We start from the raw sequence: 21,028 nt of genomic DNA, 5'->3' as shown, positions 1-21,028 counted from the left end.
CTTGTCTCGAAATGCTGAAGTGCGTTATCGTAGCGCTGGTGGCGATCAGTTCGCATGGTCTGTGGGTAAATGCGCAGGCCAAACTGGATCCCCGATGCCCGCTGGTGGACAATCCGAACAATCCAACGCAGCTGCCACATGAGACCGACTGCGGACTGTTCTACACCTGCTCGTATGGTTACGCGTACTTGAAACAGTGCCCGCTGGGACTCCACTTTTCCGTTGCACTGCAGCGCTGTGAATATCCGTACGTTGCCAAATGTACTTTGGGAGGAGGAACCACCACCACCACTGCGCCACATCCAGTGACTACAACAACTACGGTGGCTTCAGTGACTACCACTGTACCGGCTACCACAATGGCTCCCGTGACCACGACAACGCAATCGCCAACCGTCCCGACGCCACCACCAACAGCGCCAACTCCTGGAGCAACGACTACAACTGCTAGCTCGACCGTGTCCACGACGGCAGCAAGTACCACCACGGTGGACTATCCCACGGCTCCAACGCTATCTCCCACAACTGCTCCAACGCTAGCTCCAACGCTAGCTCCAACATTAGCTCCAACGTTAGCTCCAACAACCACTACCGTGGGATCCCAAACGACCGTACCAACAGCTCCGACACCAACGCCCTCTATACCAACTGCTCCATCCCCCGGTACCACCACTGTACCGCCCGCCACTACCATTCCCGGTGTCCCCACGGTAGCGACGGCAGGACCCCCGACAGTAGGCACAGCAGCCTCACCAGTTATCTAAATGTGAACGAGACGAAACAGGGCGTGAACCACCAGCATATCCCACAAGGGATCCCATCTCCTGCCAACCTAGACTTTGGCCGTGAATTTTTGTCATGAAAACCACGAACTACCCTAGCCATAAGATAGCCAGAACCAGATATGTCCGTAAGCCATCCGTCATCCGGTGTGCCGGAAGAATGACGTAGTATCCTCTAGTGTTGCCCCAGAAAGCAATAAAACTTTATTTATTACCTCGCCACTTTGATACCTATCACGCACGCCTAACTCGATTAGTGATGATTTCTCTTGTACGAACGAAAAAAAAAAAATGGACACGTATTCCCTGGCGGGACTTATCGCCCGATGGGATTATTTGTGATTGGTCAAATAAGCTTAACTTTATGGCTCCAATCACCCCGACGATCAGTCACTTGGGAGTCACGAGGGTGGCGTATCGTTCCCTGATAGATTACAGGAAGACAAACACCGTTTCCCCGAAGCGGGAACTGTAATCTTGGATCAGATCTTGACTTGTGGTTTATGTTGCCTAGGATAACTTGAAGAATTATGGAGTAGGGTTTTTTTTTACATTTATTTCGGTTCCATCACTACCTACCATAAATGGGTTAATAAAAATATGCAAAAAACCGTCACTAAAACATTGATTTCATGTGAGAAAGTTAGCAAATGTGCATTAATCCACATTGGTTCTGGAAGTTGACAAAATGCGTATAAAGCTATAACTCTTCGTATCGTTTCGTTTCGTTTCAAGCCCTAGATATGAATTAGCTTGCATTATTTCCTGAGGGTTTTCTTGAAGGTTTCCTGGTTTTTTTTTAACATCTGGTACAGATAACTAATGGATTAAAATAGATCATAAAATGGTTTTAAAATGATTAAATAAAAAAAATCAAAAATTGATTAATTCATTACTTAAGGTGCGATAACGTCCAAGGCTAAGTCTCCAAGCCAGTGTTGCAAACAATTTTATCAGTACATGAGTATAGTTTCTCCCAGTAATCCTACTTAGAAGTATGACAAAACTTAGTACTATAACCTGCGGTAAATACCGGAGTTCACAAGCAACGACCTCGAAAGAAACATATCACCTCGGTACGACCGGATGTGTACTGTTTTATCTGGAGTGTGTTAAGTGTTGAACGGATAGAGACGCAAGCTTATCGTAAAGCCATTAACTTTATGGGATATCATAACTACATCAATTCCGAGTTGCTTTTGATTGTTGATCAAAACATGTGGGAATGTTCAAAACAAAGTCTAGTCGTTCTCAGAAGTCAGTGAAAACGTACACTTTGGATCCCGGTTATAGACCTAGATTTTCGGTCTTAACATTTAAAAATAAGGATCATCCGCTGTAGTTAAATAAAAATCCCTACTGTTTTCTCAAAACTATTAAGTAGTGAAAGATGGCTGAGGCAAGGAACGTATTTACTTTTCTCGTGCTGGTGTTCTTGCTGCTCGTTGCCGTCGGCATTTGCCAGGAGCAAACCACTGCCGAACCGGGTGATGAGCCCTTCGTGGAAGTTATGTATCGCAACATCCTGCGGCTACGGTGCCCCGAAGGTCAACGGTGGTACAACACACTCAAACAGTGCATATTTGTGCCGACTGCCCCGACGCCGGCACCAACCGAGACGTTCTAGCCGGGTCGGAGTGTCACAACCGCATATCGTCCATTAGAAGTAGTAATACAAACAAATTCTTTGTGAAACAATTGCATCATTTGTACATTGAACATGATGACCGTCCAAATTAATCATTTCCCTGCTTGTTTGGATGAAAATTTTGCGTTATCACCCACCGATAGCAGAAGACCGTGACTCCCACAGGGCAGAGATAGCCAGAACAGAGGTTCAAAATCGCGTTACATATACCGACCGCGGGAACATTAAGATGATTGCCTTGCTATAGTACCCTAATTTTAGCCGCCCCACGCAGGACCAATGGCATCACCTGAAGGTCCCGCGAAGCGATTTTACAAATGGTGGCTCCCGTCGTTGGATGTAAAAACTGGTAATTAACATTGTTTTGATGTTATCACCGTACCTCCGTGTTGTTGTGTTGTGTTTTTTTCTGTGGTTCGTTGTTTGGTCAATGGTATCATAAATATTTCATGACATCGAATGAACGTCAATGGATTGGAATGTTTGCACACTGAAGTATAACGGTATTGGTTTTTATTTCTGCAGTGTGTTCCATTATTGTTACGACTGACCTGACAGGAAAAATGAATGCAACAATGCACTTCCTGTCGGTTGGTACATGACACCTCTACGCACGGTGCAGCCTTTGATTTCATGTTCGAAATTCTTGTTCGAATTCGAAACCGTCTAGCGTTTCAATGTCAAGCAGAGGAATGTCGATACCGTTGAACTGGACCGATAAAGCATAGAACCGTTCCTATTTCCTGGTCAGCAGAGATCTAGTCATCCTGCTTCTTGAATCGATTACACTGTTATTGTTTCCTTCCTGTAGGTGTTTGCATCTCTGAAGATAATTTCGCACCATGCCCTTGCTTCCTACGCCTCCAATCACGTTGTGCTGCCGTGTTGTACACCGATGGCAACTACCACAAGAGTGGCAACGAAGTTGCATTGCACCTCTCCTTGACGCACCGGAAGCACACGGTGGATGTGCCGCTCCCGTGCGAGCCAATCAAAGATAGTGCATATTTACGTACGACTTTCTTCCAGCCAATACCAATTCTTTGGGTCGCCCCGAACCGTGTACGATCTTGTCCATCAACGTGTCGGCTGTCAAGTAGCACATGTCGCGCCAGTCAACCGATCCGGAGGCTACAAAAGCTGGTCCCCGAGACCGGGGCGGCACTAGTTCTGTCCGTTTTGTCCGCCCGCCTGCTAACGACGCCACCATCATGGCTTGGCTGCGGTGGTTCGTTTGTTCGTTGAGCATCGCCGCGATGGCGTTGCTCCCGCACGGTGCATACGCCCTGCCGGAGGGCGAAAGTGACTGCTCCAAGGGAAGCATCTTGGCGCATCCGCACGATTGTCGGAAGTATCTGGAGTGTCTGGACGATAGGCTGCTGCTGTTGGTGTGCGAAACCCCGTTGTACTTCGACGCGGCGATCGGGAAATGTAGGAGCGAGCGGCCGGTCAGCTGCTCCGGACGCAAGGACCCCGTGCCGGTTTCGAACGAGACGTACCTGGGACGTGCGGTGGTAGATCCGTGCCAAAATTATCGGCCTGGCTTTAAGCTCGCGCATCCGGAGGATTGTAGCCGGTTTTTCCAGTGTACACAGTACGGGGCGGCCCTGTTCCGCTGTCCGGCTAATCTACTTTTCCACACCGGGTTGAAGGTTTGCGTTTGGCCGCAGCAGGCAGTATGTGAGCCGGGTGCAGGTACTCCTACACCTCCACCTCCACCTCCACCTACTCCTCCTCCACCACCTATACCAACACCACCACCACCACAGCCACCACCACCCGGTCCCGGTGAGGGTGACGATGACGACATTGACGATATCTGCGAACCCGGCTGCTTTCTGGACTTCCGATGCCCGATCAACTGTGACCCCATCCTGCCGGCGGAGGTATTCCCGCACCCGAGCCGATGCGATGCCTACTTCCGCTGCAACCCGTACGGATACGCCTGCGAAACCGTCTGCCCGCCCGGAATGTGGTTCAACAAAATCCTCCGACGCTGCTCGTACCAGGATTTGGTGACCGACTGCGTCCCAGTGAACCGACCCATCTGCGATGACCCGCTCTGCCTGCCCAATCCACTCTGCCCGGTACCGGATACGGTGCCGCCGACGAAGCTTCCCAGTCCGGAAGGCGAAAACAAGTACCTGATTTGCCGCGATGGATCCGCCTGCGAGATGACCTGCCCGCCCGGTTTGATATGGGATCCGATTAACAGGCAGTGCGACTTCCCGGATACGGATGAACCCGAACCACCGGAAACGACGACCACCGATGAGCCGGAACCTACGACCACCACTACTCTCCCACCGGAAACGACGACCACCACTACTCTTCCACCGGAAACGACGACCACCACTACTCTCCCACCGGAAACGACAACAACCACTACTCTCCCACCGGAAACGACGACAACCACTACTCTTCCACCGGAAACGACGACCACCACTACTCTCCCACCGGAAACGACGACCACCACTACTCTCCCACCGGAAACGACGACCACCACTACTCTCCCACCGGAAACGACAACAACCACTACTCTCCCACCGGAAACGACGACCACCACTACGCTCCCACCGGTAACGACGACCACCACTATGCTCCCACCGGAAACGACGACGCCAGAGGTTGACTGTCCGACCTGTCCACCGTCGAACTGTGTGCCGGACAGCCGCTGCCCGCCGTGTGAAAAGTGCATCCCGACGTACTTCCCACACGAAGAGTGCGAAAAGTTCTACAAGTGCAGCCATGGGCTGATCTGCGAGATGGTGTGTCCACCGGGGCTCCACTTCAACGAGCGGGAAAATGTGTGCGACTGGCCGTCGCAAGCGGGCTGCTACGGTCCGCCGCCGCCTATCATCCCTCCGGGCGACTCCACCTGCACGCCGCATCCGAGCTGCCCGCCCACCAACGACTACGAGGTGTTCCTGCCGCACCCGGACTGCAGCCTCTTCTACAAGTGCTCGTGGGGTAACGCCTGCCTCAAGGAGTGCCCCGATGGGTTGCACTGGAGCAAGTCGCAGAACCGCTGCGAGTGGCCGTTCCTGGCCGGGTGCGACCTCAGCTTCCCGCCGAACGATCCGAGTTGTCCGACCTGCCCGTGCATACCGTGCCGCTCGAACCGGAACGCCTGCCACCCTTCGCCACACTGTCCCCCGGCGTGGATGGTGAATACCACGGTCAGCTTCGGCCACGAGTACCGCTGCAACCAGTTCTACGAGTGTCTGTCCGGACAGGCGTGCGTCCTCGAGTGTCCGGATGGTCTCGAGTACAACGGAGGTGCCGAGCGGTGCGACGAACCGAGCAAATCCATGTGCCGCTCGTGGTGGAAGTAAAGCTGGTCACACAAGCGATCGATAAGCCCGCCCGGTCACAAGAACATGATTCCTGTACGTAGCATTATAATCCCACGGTGGCCAAAGCTTACCAAAACGGGCCGTGGGGAACCATAATAAATAATCATATAACTTACGATATCCTGAGCAGCGAGGAGTGTTGGCAACGTCTTTGTTTTGTATCGTAGCTTTCGTGCAGTCGACTAACGGTGAATAAGAAATCGAATCAGCCAATCGGGCGCTGAAACTGTTTTATATTTCATTACGCTTTATTGTATACTTGTTGCTCATGACGCAACATATCATAGAGGAATAGATTAAAGGAAGTAATAAAACGTTGTAATGATAAAGATAGCGTTCCACATCTTCCGAAATAGTTGAAGCAAAGCGAAGCTTTACTATTCATGCTATTTCTCAAACCTAAACTAAAAACCGGCGAATACTTAAAGCAGAGCTTTCGCAGGACTTGGGATATCAGAAGCGACGTACGTGGGTTGCTATGATATAGACACCTCGATACAATGACAGTCGATATAGAAAAAGTCGACTTACGGAGATGTCATCGTGGAACGAGAAGATTCTCTCTCTCTTCTAGCGTTACAGGGTCGTGTGCAGCTGACTATTGAACTAATGTGTAAAACCAGTATAAAGTGTGAACTAATAAAACCTCAGTCCTATTAGATATAAAGCATGGATAGTCAGTCCTTTCGTACAGGCGAGGGTCCGGTTCTAGGTAGGGATTCTAGTCCACGCCGTCGAAGGAGTGCCTTTTTTTTCTAACCGGCGTTACAGCACGGCTGTCAATGTTATAGCAATGGATATTTTCAATTCAAGAACTCCATAGATGCCTTGGATAACAAAGTGAATCGCCAACGTCCATTAAAAGTAGGTAAGTTTTTCTGCAGATGTTTTCATTTAAAAACTTTGTAAAATGTTACCCTTCTTTTACCTACGAATTTTGGAGCAAATTTAGCCTTCATGGAGAAATATCCATTCGAAAAATGCCGCTCAATTTAAATGTAAAGTTTCGGTGGTCACACAGACCACCGAAAAGAATTCGGGCAAGATTCTGATGCAATGTATTCTAGTGTCAAAATGGTAATATTTCATAAATAACGTTATCAGTTTTTGCTTTTTCCCAACATGGACTTCTCAAATCTGCCATTTTGCTTTCCTTGCTGATTGAATTTAGAAGTGAAAATAGATATCGTTGGGGTTTTGAATTCAACAACAGATTCAAGCAACCAATCCACGTCTAGTAAGAACTTGCTACATAGCTTTACCGACCACTAAAACTATTCCAATGCCCGATTTGGGAATAACTAGCTTACTTTTCTGTACACAACTATTGTACGATTTGTTTAGAACAATGTTTCTAAGGTCATAGCAACCAAACTAAGGCTACACTGAATGTGTTGACAGACATGTTGTGCGTAGGAAAGGCAAACATCTGCACCATTATACTCGTTTATTCATTGTAGATTGAAGTGTGTATCTATATCGACATCCTACAGCTTGCATCCGGCAGCCGCAACAAAGTCGCACCAGTTATTTTTTGGCATTCCAGTGTTGACCGGGTGGACACTGCTTTTCGATCGCAGTCCGTCCTACGCGGTTTTTTCGACCGGTATCAACTCCGGAGTTTCCAGGGGCTTGTCGTCGTCGGTTCGTAGGCTCATATCGACGCCGTGCATATCCAGCACTACGTTACCATCGAAGCGGGGTGTGGCGCAGAACGAAGCACTTGCAAACTCGCAGCGCTGCTGCTTACCATCGTACAGCAGACCCTTGGGACACCGCTGGACGATCGCTTTGCTGTTGCCCATACAAACGACGTACAGACCGCAGTCGTGCGAAACGGGGTAAACCTTTCCGGCAGCTTGATCCTTGCAAATCTGTAGCGTCAACGAAAAAGCACTGGTTAATGTACCGATACTACTGCGCCTTTGCTTAACTTACGTTTAGCTGATGGATATCGGGCTGCTGCTCTGGAATTGAAGCCACGGTTGTTGGCGCCGTGACAATAGGTAGCAGATTTGGGAACAATGGTTTCGAATTGATCAGATCAGAATCAGGGGCTACCACAGGTGGAAGGAAATTTGGTGGTTGCACGGGTTTCGGATAGAGTGGCAGCGGGTTCGGCTGTACTGGGAGCGGCCTAGGTTTGACTGGAACTAGCGGTTGAGGTTTGATAGGAACTTGGGGTTGAGGTTTGACTGGGACTTGGGGTAGAGGCTTGACTGGAACTTGGGGTTGAGGTTTGACTGGAACTAGTGGTACCGCATTGTCCGCCTCACCCGTAAGCTCACCGTGCGTGCAAGAGCCCTTCTCGTAGGAACAGGCGTGCGATTCAACGTCGAAGTACAATCCTTTCGGACAGGACAGCACCTGGCCGTTACCACCCATATCACAGATGACGAATTTGCGACAATCCTGCAGGTACGGTAGAACCTGCGCCTCCATGCCCTGGCTGTAGCGAGAACATCGCGGATCAATCGTGGCCCCAGCGGCCACCAGGATTGCGCCAGAAAGAATAAAGACTCTTCCCAGCATCGTTATCTGCAGTACTAGCGGATCGTATCAGATTGCGAGAACCAATCACCTACTATTCTCGGGATACTCTGAATCTTCAGACTCTGCCATAGCTGCATTTTATAGACCCTGTCCGATTTCTCCGGCGCGCCGAAACGACAGCTTCCCTGAAGCGTGCCCTTTTACTGCGCCATCCATCTGCACACCGTCGCCCGATGGTCGAACGACCAGACTGACGAGCCTTATCAGCATTCAAATTAATTGTGATTCATGTTTTCATGTTGATGCAGCGCGTCTACCTCTCTGGGCGCAGCGTCAACTAACAACTCCAAACTGTTGCTAGACATCGGACACCAATTAGTGAGGATGCGACCGGTGACATTAACGGGCAGTGCGGTATCAAACCCGTCACAACGGACGGCCCGATAAAACTGGAATGTGTCGTTACGATGGTATCTTTCAAATGGATACAATGTGCGCTAAAAAAGGCATCGCGAAATCGTACCGGCTCATGCCAGCAAAAGAACCTATGTATTGTTTAAAATTTCACCATTCATTGAGTAGCCTTGCCATTTTCATTCTATCAAACATCGAAGCCAATGCTTTTGGGCGGAACATCTGTACATCACATCTTCTGTCCTTCGGAAGAGCTAGAGAAGAATTCTACCGGAGTGAATGGAATGACTCCTCATCAAATTCGGTAGTTTAAAGATATTAAAAAGTATTATTTGCTCTGGCATTTAGTAATATGACATGCGACATGCGATTGGAATTTAGTAATATGTCACTAAACGACGATGTAATGTCTATCTCATAAATTAATGATATAGGCGAAGGCAAAGCTGAACGGTATTTACTACTGGAAATGAGTTAAACGAGGTTAAAATAGGTTTATTGGAACCTATTAGAGTAGTTGAGACCTTTAGAAACCATCTTAGGGTATGGTTCCATATCCAACACAATTAATGCGTTCATACCATGAACCTGTTTCGAAAGTTATATACATTAATATATTTGATATTAACGATAAAACTATTAACCCATTTAGAGAAGCACTTTAGCAAAGTTTAAAGAGATGAAACTACATATGAAAACCTCACCAAAAGCCATTATCAGTGAAGTGAAATGAGATCGGCATATGAAGAGTGAATAAGCTGAGAATCGTGCTCCATAGTTTGACGTCATTGTGGTTCAGTCCGTGCTCCAGCCACAAATTGGGTTTCCAAAAGCGAAGCACACCGTAATAGCTGATGTCCGACATTGAAGTCCATACACCCATCGGCACGGTTCGAATGCCATCCAGTATCGATGTACACCGATAAAAGGCGAACCTTGTACATACCATGAACATGAACTAGAACTTTGCACACTGACAAGTGATAATAATTAAGATAACACGACTTTGGGGGCTAAAAACTTCGGCTACGGAATTGATACCAAGTACCGAGGTGGTTGCTATCAATGGCCCGTTCCGCACGGTGCCTACCAGGGCCGACCCTGAGAGGCATCTGCCACGGCAGATACTCCTAGAACCTTGCGGGCCCATCGATCCCCCCCAGGGGGTACCTCTAGCACCTCCCTCTTCTATGTATTCCTCAATGGTAATGCGCTGTTCTAAGCACTCAAGCTGTACTTCCGTACTTCCTGAAACAAACAGAAAATGCGTAGGGCATCGTTCTCCCAACCACCCACGGGCCTTGTTGCGCGGTCGATATCCCCGGGTCCACTCTTCGCCATTCAGAAAAACGACACCACTTTCATTCAAGCTTCAAATCTTTTGAAGGGGGCGGTGAACATGAAAAGATTGCGACCACACTGCCGAGGGAAAAGAAGGGTATAAAAATTCTTCCCAGAATCTACCGCTAAGTCAGTCTGGAGCTCGATCAGCTAGAATAGTGGCACGCGGTCGTGAGTCTCTACCGATGAAACTGTATCTGGCGGTCATAGCCGCCACCTTGCACCTGGCACAGGGGCAGGGTAGTAGCCCGTGTGTCCCGGGAGTGACCTGCCCAACGTACAACTGCGTCGCCGACAGCCGCTGTCCGCTCGTGAACCCTCAAGAGGGACCTGTCTTATTTAGCCACCAGAATTGTGCCAAGTTCTACAAGTGTTCGAACGGCGAGGCCTGCGAGTACGACTGTCCGGCGGGTTTGCACTTTAACCCTAATGAGCTGGCCTGCGACTGGCCAGAGCGTGCGTGTTGTGCGTTACCCTGCCTACCGCAAGATCCCTGCATACCTGGCGTAACCTGTCCACCGCCAGTTCCGACAGCTCCACCGCCGCCAGTTCCGACGGCTCCTCCACCACCAATTCCAACGGCTCCACCACCACCAATTCCAACCGCTCCTCCGCCACCAATTCCAACGGCACAGACCCCACCCGTTCCAACGGCACAGACCCCACCAGTTCCAACGGCACAGACCCCAGCAATTCCGACGGCACCGACACCAGGAGATTGTATACCGGGAGTGACCTGTCCATCATACAACTGCGTCGCCGACAGCCGCTGCCCGCTCATAAACCCTCCCGAGGGTCCAGTCTTACTTAGCCACCAGAATTGTGCTAAGTTCTACAAGTGTTCATACGGTGAGGCCTGCGAGTACGACTGTCCGGCGGGTTTGCACTTTAACCCTCATGAGCGGGTCTGCGACTGGCCAGAGCGTGCGTGCTGTGCGTTTCCTTGCCTACCGCAAGATCCCTGCATACCTGGCGTAACCTGCCCTCCGCCAGTTCCGACGGCTCCACCGCCGCCAATTCCAACGGCTCCCCCACCGCCAATTCCAACCGCTCCTCCACCGCCAATTCCAACGGCTCCCCCACCACCATTTCCAACGGCACAGACCCCACCAGTTCCAACGGCACAGACCCCACCAGTTCCAACGGCACAGACCCCAGCAATTCCGACGGCTCCGACACCATCGCCAACGAGTTGTATTCCAGATTCGCGATGCCCACTGAATGATAACCCACTCGAGCCTACCGTTCTCCCGCATGAAACAAACTGTGGTCTGTTCTACAAGTGTGACCTCGGCAGCCGATGCCTGCTGGAATGCCCAATTGGGCAGCACTTTAGCATCACGAACGGTCGCTGTGAGTTTCCGGACGTTGCCTGCTGCGATTCGCGAATACCATGCGTGGGCTCACTCGACGTCTCGACCAATTGTATTCCCGACTCCCGCTGTACGATTTTCGATGATCCCTTTAATCCGACCATTCTGCCGCATTCCGACTGTGGCCGCTTCTATATGTGCTCGTTTGGAGAGGCTTGTGAAAAGACCTGTCCTCCCGGGCAACATTTCAGTGCCCAAGAGCAACGATGCGAGAGGCCCGACATTGCGTGCTGTGATCCGAGCATACCGTGTACGGGACTACTCCCGGACCCTTGCACTCCCGATGCACGCTGTTCAATATTCGACGATCCTGATAATCCAACCACTCTTCCGCATACCGACTGTACCCGTTTCTACATGTGCTCCTTTGGACGGGCTTGTGAATTGCCCTGTCCACCTGGGGAACACTTCAATGCTAATTCAGGGCGATGCGATCTGCCACAAATTGCTTGCTGCGATAGTTCGATCCCGTGCGAATCGACACCTTTACCTCCAGGGACGCTTCCTCCGCCAACCATACCACCGCCTACCGTGCCTCCGCCAACCATACCACCGCCTACCGTGCCTCCACCAACCTTACCACCACCCGTAGTGCCTCCGGTGACCCCGATACCACCAGGACCAAGCGATCCTTGCATCCCAGGAGTAACCTGTCCACCGGTTGGTACCGGCAATTGTATCACGCATCCTCAATGTCCACCAGCCAATGGACCAAACGCGACACTGTTCCGTCACGTCGAATGTCACATGTTCTACAAGTGCGATATGGGACGGGCTTGCGAGATGTACTGTCCAGCTGGGTTGCACTTCAACGCGAATCTGTTCGTATGCGACTGGCCAGTGAATGCGTGCTGCGACCCAACGTTACCCTGCATTCCTCCCTGCATACCGGGAGCCACATGCCCACCAACTGGACCAACTCCGGGACCTCCAACCCAGCCTCCTCCTACTCAGCCTCCGCCAACCCAGCCTCCTCCGACCCAACCACCACCAACCCTTCCGCCACCGACTCTGCCACCACCAACGCTACCTCCCCCAACTCTGCCACCACCGACCCTACCGCCTCCAACCCTGCCTCCACCAACGGTGCCGGATCCTTGCATACCCGGAGTAACCTGTCCTCCCAACGATGTTGGCAATTGCGTCTTTGACTCCAGATGCCCAGCCGCTAACGGACCGACACTAACTCTCCTACCTCACAGCGATTGTAACATGTTCTACAAGTGCGATAATGGCAAAATCTGTGAACATTACTGTCCAGCTGGTCTTCATTTTAACGCGGACTTGAAAGTTTGTGACTGGCCGTCGAGTGCCTGCTGCGATATAACGGTGCCCTGCAATCCTCCTTGTATACCGGGAGCCACCTGCCCACCAATTGGACCAACTCCGGGACCTCCAACCCAGCCTCCTCCTACTCAGCCTCCGCCAACCCAGCCTCCTCCGACCCAACCACCACCAACCCTTCCGCCACCGACTCTGCCACCACCAACGCTACCTCCTCCAACTCTGCCACCACCGACCCTACCTCCTCCAACGCTTCCTCCACCAACGGTACCGGATCCATGCATACCTGGAGTAACCTGTCCTCCCAACGATTCCGGAAATTGCGTCCTTGATTCCAGATGTCCATCCAGAAACGGACCTCAACCCACTCTGTTACCACACAACGACTGTAGCAAGTTCTACAAATGTAACGATGGTAAAGCCTGCGAACATAACTGTCCACCTGGGCTGCATTTCAATGAGGTCCTGAAAGTTTGCGACTGGCCGTCGAGTGCCTGCTGCGATGTAACGGTGCCCTGCAATCCTCCTTGTATACCGGGAGTCACATGCCCACCAATTGGACCAACTCCGGGACCACCAACCCAGCCTCCTCCTACTCAGCCTCCTCCGACCCAACCACCTCCGACCCTTCCGCCACCGACCCTTCCTCCGCCAACCCTTCCACCACCAACCCTACCTCCACCAACCCTACCTCCTCCAACTCTACCTCCTCCAACCCTGCCACCTCCAACTCTACCTCCTCCAACCCTGCCTCCACCAACGATACCGGATCCTTGCATACCCGGAGTAACCTGTCCTCCCAACGATCTTGGAAATTGCGTCCTTGATTCCAGATGTCCATCCAGAAACGGACCTCAACCCACTCTGTTACCACACAACGAATGTAGCAAGTTCTATAAATGTAACGATGGTAAAGCCTGCGAACATAACTGTCCTCCTGGGTTACATTTTAACGAGGTCCTCAAAGTGTGCGATTGGCCGGAAAGTGCCTGCTGCGATATAACGGTACCCTGCAATCCTCCTTGCATACCGGGAGTCACATGCCCTCCGATTGGACCAACCCCGGGACCACCAACCCAGCCTCCGCCAACCCAACCACCTCCGACCCAACCACCACCAACGCTACCTCCACCGACCTTGCCACCACCAACAGTACCACCAACCGGACCGGATCCTTGCATTCCAGGTGTAACCTGCCCACCGACCAACTGTCACGACGACATGCGATGCCCGGCGAACGATGGTGGCAAGCCGACTCTGTTTGCGCACACTTCCTGCGAGAAATTCTACAAGTGCGCCAACCGTAAGGCTTGCGAACACCGCTGTCCGCCAGGGTTGCACTTCAACGCGGTGCAATTTGTGTGCGACTGGCCGGAGTGGGCGGGCTGCGATCCGAGCATAACGACCAATCCACCCTGCATCCCCGGTGTGACATGTCCATGAACGAAGCACAACGATCCCGACCTCATATTAATTATGCCAAGCGATGGCAAACGCGGTGTAGGGGTAACTAATATATATATACACAAACCATATTTATCTTATGCAATTATACAATGAGGAACGCTTTTATAGGAAAATATTATACTTATCAACTATTTAACAACACATATATAATAACCATACATTAGTATTATGTTACGAATAGTAGTAACGGAGCCTCGAAGTCCAAGCATATATAACAAATAATTAACCTTTGCCATGATGGATTGCGAATACTAACCTATATATAAATATTCAATAAAGGACCATGCAACTTACAACAAAACGCTTTCTTGATTTCCGTTCACCAAATCGCAGAATGAAGGTTTAAAACCAAAGTATTTTGCAATGCGATTTATACCCTTGAAGAAATCATGGCATACCTGATAAATTCTTTAGGTATCCAGCATATTACTACTACCTGTTTAGAAAATATTAATTTACGAGCCTTAATTTATTACGTAGTGGGAAGGTTTATCTTTTGAACACTCCGCAGAGGAACATTCTATCTCTACTCCATTTGCATGTTTTCGCTATTGTAGACTATCGACAAATTTTGCCGAAGACAGCTAATCTCTTGTATCCCTGATACATTCGTCCAACTCAATGTATAAACATGTATTGTAAATCAGTTTTTGTAACCTGATGCCTTTGAACTCAACCTAAACATATTAGAAACGGATTTTGTTTGATTTTCTCTAAATGAATATAGCAAAAAGCATGAATTAACGTAACTAGTAAAGTAATAAGGAAGTATTGAAGTTTTCCAGACTGAAACAGTTAGTGATCATCGCACGTAAACTTACTTTCGATGGTCCCCTGTCCTTGCGATGGAGAGATCGCGTCTCAGGATGCTTCACACAGAAGCGGCATCTTCATCTTCATGGCAAATGACCTAGAGTAATTGTCACTCTACAAAGAGAAAAGGAGATTCTGTTGAGTAATCTAGCTCCGCTTTCAGTCATAACGTTTGCCATTTCTAGTTCCAATGGCAAATCCAAATATTCAGGAATTTTATTCTGGATTCTCTTCGTTTTCAAATTTCTCCAATTCTATGCCGAAAACAGCTATCTGCTGGGACCAAATTTACTGTTCATTTGCGTTAAAATAATAAACAGTGAAATCAAGATCCAACCAAATGTAATACAGATTTGATAGGGTACATTTGTTGGGTACATAAAATACATATTACAAGTGATTTGAACAGACAGGCGTACGGGCGATTTTGAACAACAAATTAGACTTGTTTTACATACTCGATAACCACCACCAACGTATGTGATAACGACATTTCTCACCCAGGTGACATCATCGACCAAAGAAAGCCGCTTTGTTTTACCATAATATACGATAGGTCCGAAATGAGCACCATTTGATGTATATTTTTATCCCGATAATTGGCCCCAACGATGCAGCAACGAGTGCTGATATGCCCGGCGATATAGGATGGGTCCATTATCGACCAACTCCAGGCCAAGCTAGAGCATCGATGCAATCGACAAGATCTCAGTTGCGCGTTACCGCGTGAGACCCTCAGGCGACCGACGGAGGAGACGAGAGAATAGAATAGTGAACAGTTTCACTAATTGCCAAACATACCCAGATACTTTCCTCCGATACTACCCACCGTCCTTGAGACGACGATCTGATGATACGGGATGCAGATAAAATGCACCTCCCGATGTCGGTGCGAATTTGTATAAAAAGACCCGCTGTCCACTGGAGCAGTCACAGTATCTCGTCGAACGGCAGCGTCTTTCATTAGGTTTATTTTCCCGAAGAATAGAGAGTAGAGCATACTATAGGGGCAACACAAAGATGCATTTGATTTCGATCCTCGTTGCCGCACTGGCGGCGACGCTAGCCAACGGCCAACAACCATGCGATCCCTCGGTCACCTGTCCTACCTTCAACTGCCACCCACACCCAAACTGTCCCAACAAGGACGACCGTTATCCGGTGCTCTTGCCGCACAACGAGTGTGGCAAGTTCTACAAGTGTAGCAGTGGTAATGCTTGCGAGCAGGAGTGCCCTATCGGGCTACACTACAACGCCCAGGAACAGGCGTGCGACTGGCCCCGAAGGGCGCGCTGCGATACAACGCTGCCCGAGGAGGGAAGTGACGAGTCTATAAGCGATTGTATTCCTCACCCTGAGTGTCCGGCTTCATCCAAGATTACTGTGCTACTACCGCACCAAGACTGTTCCAAGTTCTACAAATGTACTGGACCATTCGCATGTCCGATGGACTGCCCGCCTCTGCTGGACTTCAACCCGAAGGTGAACGCTTGCGACTGGCCAGAGCGCGCCTGCTGTAACCCGGCCATCCCGTGCGATCCGTGCATTCCCGGTGTGACCTGCCCCCCGGGAGGTGGACCGGGACCAGCGCCAACTCCAGCGCCAACTCCAGCACCAACACCAGCGCCAACTCCAGCGCCAACGCCAGCACCAACTCCAGCGCCAACACCAGCACCGACCCCTGCTCCCACACCAGCACCAACACCGGCACCAACTCCAGCACCCACTCCAGCGCCAACTCCCGCGCCAACTCCAGCACCAACTCCAGGTCCGATTCCGAACCCGACACCTGGTGAACCCGGTTCACCCTGCGATCCTTCGACGACCTGCCCGCCACTGAATTGCGTCGAGGATATGCGTTGTCCGCCGCGTGATGGCCCTACGGTAATCCTGCTACCGAATACTGGTAACTGCGGCAAGTTCTACAAGTGCCAGACGGGTCGCGCCTGCGAATTCGACTGTCCGAAAGGGCTGCACTTCAACAATGACCGAATGGTATGCGACTGGCCGCACCAAGCCTGCTGTGATCCGACCATCGAGTGTGTCCCGGCCTGCATTCCCGGCGTTACCTGCCCGTGAGCGGTTCCCGGAAGCGTGGTTCCATTTACCGAAAGAAGAGATTATCAATAAACTAGAGCAAACGTGAATAAACACTCTTATCACTGGCAGCTCAACATCCGAAGTAACCGTATCACATCCTTTGTCACGGCCTAAGTTTAAGCACTGCAAATGTTGTTGACGATTTGTTCGAGCACTATTTTTTTATAAAACCATCTAGATTTTACAATTGCATCTCAGACAAGTGTAGTGGGCCGGCTCTCGGAGGCAGTCGTGTAGTCGTGTAGAAGGCGTTTTTCTTTAGAACTTCCTTTATTCACGACGCTAAGCTAACTGATTTGGTGATGCGCTCCAAGGTCCATCGGTGGGGCCGTGGATCACACCGTCCAAATTAAGGCTAGTTCGATTGGGCTCATTCTCTCCTGAGCCCAACCGTCCTACTCTAACAAGCCACAGGGAAAAGCGGGCGTGAAACTCGACACCGATCGACGGTGATCGATGGGCTACACTGTTGCTAACACCAGGTTCCACGCTTGCACTGACCTATGGCCGAAATGCGATGTAAGCAAGATACCATTGCTTCACAAGCATGTACACAGATGTCAAGGAGTATCTGTTGTTCATATACATGGCTTATTTAAATCCTCGTTTATTTCACGTTCAGAAACAGACCACAGACTACAGACTAACGAGACAAACATACTATAGGCGACAGACGACAGATAGGACGATGCATCTTCATTACAGTCTACTAGATTTATTATAGACTACTAGATTGTTGAAATTGTAATCAATAACTGAACAGTATCCACCAAAGTTATAGAAAAAGGTTTATGAAACACGGGGAAATGGTTGAAATATCAATCATTTCAAATATTTCGTTATTGTAACTATTAAATTAAAACATACCTCTCAAGAGTTAAACCTATAATTCTTTTCTCAATCCCTTCTTTACCGAACATGGCTGAGCCGTCAAGGTAGTAAGTCATATTTGGAGAATCTTCCGCTTCGACTGATCTTTTCCTTGAGCATAACAGCACCTGTACGGTGGCTTTTTGCGCATGGGGACAAGTGAATCCCCTTTTGAAGGAATAACCGAATACCGTTGCAACGCCCCAAAGAAGAAGCAGAAGTAACGTACCAGCATTTGCGATACTTAGGATCTACGAATCTTCAAACGTTTTTTGAACTTTTGATATTTTTTTTAAGAGTCTCGATTATGCCGCGATACCAAGGAATCCTGAAGGCTAACAAGAGATTTGCATACGCTATAGGCGATTGACCTAGGCCATCCAGAGCTTCGCCTAAATTAACATACAATAAATATGTTTAAGTCTACCTGAAGCAATCCTTACATCATTACCGAAGGTATCTTTAATCGACCCAGAACGGCGTGGGTCAGCGAGCGGTTTCGGTTGACGATTCATTACACTCTGTGGTTGTACCACCGCCGACTATGGCCACCGAGCCTATGATTCTGTGCAGACAAGGACCGATTTCGTCACACTTTTCCCAGTATCTTATCAATTGTAGACATTTTTATATATTCTCGTGCCACGATTGGAATCACCGGTAGGTATTGATAGGCTGGTTGAGAATGGCGTAGCGGAAAAATAACAACCGTCATACGTCATACGTGACTACGGATGCCGATAACGGTTCGCTGTTCTCGGGAGATTCTTTACCGATACCGAGGTTATTGGACTGTCGCCTCTATGACGTCATTGGGAGAAAAACGGTCATCGTCTGGCCAGCGACTCAGTATCCCCCGATCGTGGCTGTTGGGAGACAACAGGAAATGTGTTTTAAGTTGTTTATCGCACCCCCGGCCCTCGATTTGGGATGTGTTTTTAGAGGATACCGGCCATCGTGAGGTGAAGTAGGGCAAGGAGTCTCCGACCACCGTCAGCCGGCAAAGTCCACCTTCCTAGCGTAGCAGGAAGCGCTGCACGTGGCAGATAACGCAGTCGTGTAGAACACATCGTCTGACCGTGTACCATCGTACCGTCGCGCCATAAGAATGATGACAACATGCACGGTTTCACAGTTCCGTCCGTCCCCGAGAAACAATCAATTACTTATCCGCGCTCGGGTGGAATATGTTCTCGAGGCAGCTCACACTTGTAGCAGGTTTTCGGGAGGGACAAGATTGATATGCTCGGGGGTGGTCAGTGTATCTGCTGTTCTGCCAGAAGATGGGCCACATATAAAACCGACTCTCGGCAGGGAGTGTAAGGCTTAGTACGCTGCGGTGCCATCTAGAAAAAGGAGTAGAGAATAGGCAGTGAATTATTGAGCTTAGGGAACAGAACGTGAAACAAAAATATGCACTCAAGTTTGATGCTACTGGTCGGTGGGTTGTCGGTGATCGTCTCAGGACAAGCAGCAGTCCCATGGAATTGTAACCTCTGCCCGGTTGGGGTGTGCGTCAACGACCAGCGCTGCCCGGTGGTGAACAACCCGCTGGGACCGACCTTTTTGCCCCATGCAACAAACTGCAACCAGTTCTACAAGTGTTCCCATGGCCAGGCCTGCGAATACACCTGTCCGGCCGGGCTGCACTGGAGCCAGGCGTTGGAGCGCTGCGAGTGGCCCAACGTGGCCTGCTGCGATCCATCGATCGAGTGTCGTCCCGGATGCCCGGAAGTTTGTCCTGCACCGCCCACCACGACTACACCGGTTCCGATCACGACCACACCGGTTCCGATCACGACCACAACAACCACACTGGCACCAGTCACGGTCACCACCACCCCGGGACCGATTCCCACCACACCCTGTTCACCGTGTACTCAGTGCATTACGGACGCGCGCTGTCCGCTTACCGATAACCCAATGGAGCCAACCTTGCTACCACACGAGAACGACTGCAGCCAGTTCTACAAGTGTGCCTTCGGTCAACGCTGCCTGATGCAGTGCCAACCCGGGGAGCACTTCAGCGTGCAGCTGCAGCGCTGCGAGTGGCCACAGTACGCCTGCTGTGATCCGGCGATACGATGCGAGCAGCTTCCGACGCCCGGCGATCCGTGCTCGCCCATGCCCTGCCCGGTGCTCGACTGCCGACCGGACAACGGATGCCCCCTCGGCGATGATCCGCTGAACCCGCTGCTGCTGTCCGTGCCGGGCAACTGTGGTGCGTTCTACAAATGCCGTGACGGTGACGCCTGCCTCATTGCCTGCCCGCCGGGGCAACACTTTAGCCGGACGCTGCAGCGCTGCGAGCGGCCGGAAGTTGCGTGCTGCGATACAAACATCGCCTGCTGCGCGGCTTGCGCGGCCTCCCGTCGCCATGAGCTTGACCGATTGTTTGGCATCAAGCGCTACCTGTGAGCCTTTTTTCCAATTGCCATTTCTCTTCCCCTGTAATACAATAAATAAATTAAAATGATTTGCCAACCAAAATGTCACCACTTAGAGCTTGAGCATGACCCAACACGCCAAAACACCTATAAACCTGTGTCTATATTTTCCTGTTTCGTTTGTGACCAAAAAATCTTGTAATACAATAAAACAAAAGATTGTCACAAATGCTGCAAAGCATCTCACTAACAGCTCCACTGAACACATTGGTTGACACGCCAATCCGTCATAGCCCCGACCGACAGGGTACATGTCCGCATGACCCATAACAAGCGCATCCATTGGCAAAGCGACACAGAGAACACGAACTTAACGCTCCCATTAATTGTCGGTAATAGTTGTTCTTTGGAATCGGTACCGATCATTTTATAAAAGGCTCCGGTGGGCTGGACCCAGCATGTAAAGTAAAATATTGAGCAGAGATTGATGAGATTGAAATTCGGATGGCATACAACAGTTCAGCAATACGTGGTACAACCACCTAGACGATGACGAACAGTGGTTGCCGGAGGAACAGGCATAATGTTACGCTAGTCATATTTATCATTGTACGAATTTCTCAACATTTTCCATAACACATATTGGTTTCTGCTGCCTTCCGGGAAGAGAAAACCCGGATAGAATGAGAACAGGTTTAAT

General features: G+C 50.2%; 3 protein-coding genes across 3 annotated transcripts; 2 read left to right on the top strand and 1 right to left on the bottom strand.

The window, feature by feature from the left end:
* The first annotated feature begins 11 nt into the window (after nucleotides 1–11).
* On the top strand, nucleotides 12–5,765 carry LOC131268936 (mucin-2-like). The gene is made up of 2 exons (XM_058271242.1): nucleotides 12–734; nucleotides 4,200–5,765. Exons 1-2 carry the CDS (start codon nucleotides 12–14, stop codon nucleotides 5,763–5,765), a joined length of 2,289 nt encoding a protein of 762 aa, XP_058127225.1.
* A 1,607-nt stretch (nucleotides 5,766–7,372) lies between these two features.
* On the bottom strand, nucleotides 7,373–8,318 carry LOC131268929 (uncharacterized). Its single transcript, XM_058271229.1, has 2 exons — nucleotides 7,725–8,318; nucleotides 7,373–7,660 (listed from the first exon to the last, which is right to left on the bottom strand). Exons 1-2 carry the CDS (start codon nucleotides 8,316–8,318, stop codon nucleotides 7,373–7,375), a joined length of 882 nt encoding a protein of 293 aa, XP_058127212.1.
* Nucleotides 8,319–10,219: 1,901 nt separating this feature from the next.
* Nucleotides 10,220–20,359, top strand: LOC131268918 (mucin-2-like). The gene is made up of 3 exons (XM_058271219.1): nucleotides 10,220–14,126; nucleotides 16,038–17,046; nucleotides 19,366–20,359. Exons 1-3 carry the CDS (start codon nucleotides 10,220–10,222, stop codon nucleotides 20,357–20,359), a joined length of 5,910 nt encoding a protein of 1,969 aa, XP_058127202.1.
* The last annotated feature ends 669 nt before the right edge of the window (nucleotides 20,360–21,028 follow it).

The sequence above is a fragment of the Anopheles coustani genome, chromosome 3, assembly GCF_943734705.1.
Source record: "Anopheles coustani chromosome 3, idAnoCousDA_361_x.2, whole genome shotgun sequence".
Lineage (NCBI taxonomy): Eukaryota > Metazoa > Arthropoda > Insecta > Diptera > Culicidae > Anopheles > Anopheles coustani.
Note: the sequence above shows the minus strand (reverse complement) of the source record. Positions and strands in the feature narration are given on the sequence as shown.